This window comes from Athene cunicularia (assembly GCF_003259725.1).
Source record: "Athene cunicularia isolate RWA chromosome 5 unlocalized genomic scaffold, athCun1 chr5_part1, whole genome shotgun sequence".
NCBI classification, from domain to species: domain Eukaryota; kingdom Metazoa; phylum Chordata; class Aves; order Strigiformes; family Strigidae; genus Athene; species Athene cunicularia.
Window position 1 is genome coordinate 26,651,783 of NW_020799101.1, and position 5,496 is coordinate 26,657,278.

General features: G+C 35.6%; 1 protein-coding gene across 1 annotated transcript in view; it reads right to left on the reverse strand.

Annotated features, from left to right (window-relative positions):
* TTC6 (tetratricopeptide repeat domain 6) overlaps positions 1–4,403 on the reverse strand; it is a 12,310-nt gene extending 7,907 nt beyond the window's left edge. The window contains exon 1 of the mRNA XM_026849291.1: positions 3,906–4,403. Within this exon, the coding sequence (XP_026705092.1) occupies positions 3,906–4,403 (498 nt within the window). The remainder of the gene's footprint in view (positions 1–3,905) is intronic.
* Between the last annotated feature and the right edge of the window lie 1,093 nt (positions 4,404–5,496).

Here is a 5,496-nt window from a genome sequence, read left to right on the forward strand (position 1 = left end):
GTGGGTGGGTGGGTGGTTAATAATTACCTCTAAATTTATCTTACTGAAATATTTTCATCTGGTAGTTCTTTGATTCCTCATTTAATAATTACATGCTGTTTAAAATAAACTATATTCCTCTCTGTTTTGATAGAAAAGTCTCTACCAGCAGAGCAGAAAAGACCCTGATAAATGACAAAACAAAGACAAATTAGATGTGTGAACACACAAATATTTTAAAGTATTATTTCAATATAGTGGTTTTATGCAAATTATTTATACACAAACAGCTAATCACCCTGTACACCTTTGACAAAGCTTAAAACTCTGGGAGATTACAATCTACCTGATTAAAATCAATTTGTTCTCATAACAGCAGTTTACTGACCTAATAAGGATTAGTCTCCAATTTTGTTAGACTTCAGTGTAAAAAGACAGTCCTTGCCCCATAAAGCCTGTAGCATTTTAAGACAAGTATAAATGATCATAATGAACTGGAAAGTGATTGTTCATAAAATGTAATAAACTGCACAATTGGATTGTTTTTAATTAGTTACTTGCACTTGTAACTTTGAAGAAATAAAAATATCTCAGAAGTCCATGGATGTAAACCACCTACCTACCTAACATCTCTCCGTAGGCAGTTTCTTGCCACATCATGAAAATAAAACATTAGAAAAAAAAAAAATCTAAAGTAATATGAGTTAACTGTTCCAGAAAAAAAAAAATTTCATGTACCCAGGAGTGGCAGTGTTCACTCCTGAAGACTGAGTGGCTCCCTTCACCAAGTAAAGCACCATGGTCTTGATTTAGCTACATTTTAACAATGCTAAAACCATGAGAACATTCCATGAACCACCTGTAAGCAGAAAAGAAGAAAACCAATAGGAAGAGTTAGGGTTTTCCCCACTTAAAGAGAACTAAATTAAATAAATTGAAGTCCCTTGCTCATTTCCATGACACTTAGAATACACATTATAGCACCTAACGGGAAAAATAATTAAATATATTCAATAAGCCTCTTAAAATACTGCTTTATCAGAAAGCAGTATATGATCTGTTGCATAATTTTCATGTCAGCTGAAATATAAAGAACATATAGAGCAAATAATAAATGAGATATTGTAAAGTTATAAGCAAATACTTGTTTGTACTTGATTATAAATATAAAGCAAACATCTATATTTTCTTGAATTTTAACAATAATTAGTCTCCATCAAACCACTTTTGAAAGAGTTATTAATGCATTACAGAGAAAATCTTCTCAAGGCCAAACTATTAAGATTAGCTGGCAAGAGGTAGAGATATTTTTTTTAAAACTAAATTATATTTTATGTTGATTTGCTGCTAATATGATGCACTGTATAGTCCTTGTTTAATAGAAGCATTCAAATTTTATGTTATTTTTCAAGAGCAAAAATCTTGTTCATTTAGTTACCACCCTCACAAGCTCATCTGAGGTATCAAAGAACTGATCTGCTGAAAACAGTAACTAACTAAAGATGAGCTGCAGGTTCATCACCAAGAAAGCTGAACATCAAGCTGAATACCAAGAAAATGCATTTCTGAAATGAATATAAACACCCTCCTATGGATACTAAATCCAACATATAACTTAATAACTCAATATACTTCAGGGGTAGCAACAAGCCACACAGCAACAAAATTACTCCAGGCATTGGAAATTATATTATTCTTATAATAACAATTCTACTTTTTAACGGAAAATGTGATAGGAATCATTATTCATAACTGATTTCCCTCAGAAGAAACAGGGCTAAGTACTAATGTCCCACCGAGCTGGCATTCCATTCCTCAGATAATGCTTTCTGATGCAGGGGTAAAAACAGCTCTCAGCCCCCACAGCAATATCATAAGCTATCAATGCTAACCAGTCATTAATGCAAGATCAAGATAAAGAGAACAGAATAATTTTTTTTGTAAGAAATGAAAGATACATTTAATTCTGAGAGCCTCTTTTCATTTTAGTAGTTCTGTTCTTTTCCTAGGTATTTCTATTTCATTTAAAATTATACATTTCTTACTTCATTAGAGAAGACAAGCCTTGAAGCTCAGTGTAAAGTAAATAAATCATGCACTATAATAATAAAAAATTGCTAGAGTCTTCATCCTATTCATAAGGTCACTTAAATTTACAAGACACCTGCTGCAAGTGCCTTTGATTTAAAAAAAAAAAAAATATATATATATATATATATATATATATATATGTAATCAGTAAGGGTCTCATTCATCCTCACTAATGCCCATACCTAAAAAAAATATTAAACAACAAACAACTGGACCAGTAAGTCTCCACCAAGTTCAAGTTTTCACTTTACTTTGAACCTGATCGATATAAATTTTAGAAGAATTAAACATCACAGTGCTCGAGAGGTCAGATTTCAAAGCTCAGAGCCCAGCAGCTCCCGCTACAAACAACAGAAAATTAGTTCTCTTCAATTTTAGAAAATCAGGACTTGCGAGAGGCCAAACTTTTAAAATATTACCTAGAACATGAGACATGTTTATAAAAGAGTAAGAAAAACCATACACGTTACTGACCACCAATAATTAGTTCTGGAAGGTTGAACAAGAAACGGTTTCCCAGGTCCAGGATCTTCTCTAGCCCTCTTCCCATCTGCCTGAAGTATTTTTGTAATCAACCGGCAAATTTCAACCACACAAAGAGAACAGTCCCAAATTATTACCTTCCTGAAATACAAGTCAAGCAATGGAGAGGGATCATCTCAATGCTGCTACACTGAGGAAAGTCTTCTCTGTTTTCAATCCCAATTGAAATACACCAGAAAATTTAGAGTGGGAGACACTGTGAATGCTTCAAACACACAAATAGCTCTCAGAAGAAAATCAAATCAGAGGACATAAATCTACTGAAAATGCATTTTCAGACTATTGCTGCTCATGGACTTACACATTTAAATTAACACTGTTCAGGATTCTTTTTTCTTCTAATTTTTGTATGTAATCAAAAGGCAATCTCACATTAAGGGAATGTAAGGTTCTACATTTACATTTGATGAGACATAATCTATGGTCATAACAGGTAGCATTTTGGTAGCTCTGTGAAAAAATTTTCATTATAATCTCCTAAAACACAGGTTCATATCCTTTTTGTCAGTCTTCCATACTTCCTTGTAGAGGCAGTTGCTCCTGAAAAGGAGAAGTTCACCCTCCATAGGTCTATTCATTCCCTGGCATGAATACCAAGTGTGATAGTGATTTTTGTGACATAAGTTTCAGCCCCCTTGGAGCTAGAACAAAACTATCGGTCTTGCTAAGAGAGGACAAAGAGCCATTTAATAAAAAAATTACTCATCTACTTAAATTAACCAGCAACCCTCTGGGGAAAATCTAGGCAAGTTTTCTGTAGCATCTACCTGATTCATAGTATTACTGATATGTCCTGCTGTAATTAATTGCAGGAACTGTCTTACAGCTGTTTACACAATCTACCTAACTGTGACAATAAAGAATTTGTCCTATTAAGACTTCACAAGATAAACAATAACTAAAAGAAGCAATACTTCCAACAATATTCCAAATGCATTTAATGCAATTTTTCATCTGTCGGACTGTAATATATCATCTTTATTTAAAAAAAGGAAAGGAGAATAAAGAAAAGTATGTCTTAAACTATAAGCAGTATAATAAAAATAACACCCCAAAAGAGTTATGTTTTAATAGATTTTGATATTTGCTCATTTGCAGTTTTAAGGAACATCAAAAAAACTTGCAGAAGAAAGAGTGAAGAATATTCTATGATACATTAGTGTCTTTATCCATTTGTTTTGTCTGGCTTCTGCATTGTAACACATTGTAGGAGCTGGGAAAAAAATATACAACTCTTTTATAAGTAATATTTACCCAAGAGAAAAATATTGCTCTTGTTCTGGTTCACCTACTTCCATTTTTATGTTGTAGTTCTGTCCAAGAACACTCTCCAGGAGTTCTTTGATCATCTGGTCTGAGGGAGATGGAGAAGTAGACTGCAGGGAAGCAATTATTTCATCAATAGACCTCGCAACCACTTTCACAGGCAATGCTGGTATAGAAGTAGGCTCTTCAGGTTTGCTCTGCAGGAAGTTCTCGTATATTTTTGAAGTGTCTAGTCTAGTCACATCTCTTGCCTCTTCCAACTGTTCCTGAGCAGACCTCACACTTGGCTGCTTGCTTCCTTTTCTCAGCACTCTTCCCAATTCAACATCTAAATTTTGTTTTGCTTTTGAAATCACTCTGCTTCTCTTCTTACAGATTTCCCTTGTTATTTTTCCCTTTCTTGAAGTGCTTTTACTTGTATCAAAATCTGAAGAGCTAAATTCATCACTATCTTTAATCACAGTATCGGTTTCTTCAGTTTTATACCTTTTTGAATTCTGGGGATCCATCTGTAGCATATGCATTCTATCCTTTACTAACAGCTTTTGTCTTTACTAATGAGATGGGGGAGCTATGAACATGAAAATTAGACCTGCAGTAACTGAGGTGGTGCTGGCTGCTTGACCATTACATTTTTTTTAGTGGTACCTGCAAATTATGCTATTACTGACAGTTTTACAACCGTACTTTCATGACTACAAGTGGCATTTTCTTTAACTTTTTCAGGCCAACTTCTCTGGTTTTTGTCAGCACTGTCTTCTTCCACAGATTTATTTCTTTGAGTCATTACCCTGAGATCGGGAGTTTGTTTTTTCATGTCTCTCACTTCAGAAGATATCCTTACTTTCTGTGAACTTCAGAACACCCAATGAATCAATTAGGAATATTTTTATTTATATTCATGACAGGCTTATGTGGACTCTATGACCTCTGGAGAGGATAACGGTCTTAACTGATGCAATTGATCTGGTGTTAAATCTTCCAATAAGGGCTAAATGCTCACACTTCTAGGAGTGGTAACTATCGCTTGTTTGATCTTCAGACTATCCCACTGAGATTCCCCGCATATAGTCTCATGTTCCTTAATCATATTCAGCTCTTCCACATAACTCAGCCCAAAGTGCTCATGTTTTCTAGCAATTTTCTTCTTACTGTATGCAGCCCTAAAATTCAAACAGAAATGAGGTTTTGTATTTTACATACCAACACAGAATGCAATCTTGCAAAGACTACTTCACTTTGCTAAAGGCGCCATTGATTTTAACAAGACTATTCTGGACACATATGATTAAGCACCAGCAACGGCTACTAGCATTTTACCTGAGGAAACAACCGAACCACTTCTATCTTTAGGAGCATAAATTGTGAGTTGGACAGAAACCCCCAAGAGAGAGAAAAAACTGAGAAAGGATAAAGCTCAACGCTCTCTCAAAGTGATCACAAGGGCTTTCCACCTTCAAAAACAGTGACCCCGCCAAGCCCCACTTCATCTCGAGCAGGCAAAGGGCCCCCTCCCCTCAGAAAAGCACCGCACAGCCTGACAGCCCCCGGCGCCCACAGCCGGGCCGCCGGCAGGGAGGCACGGCTCGGGGCAGCGGCCCCGCCACGCACCGCCAC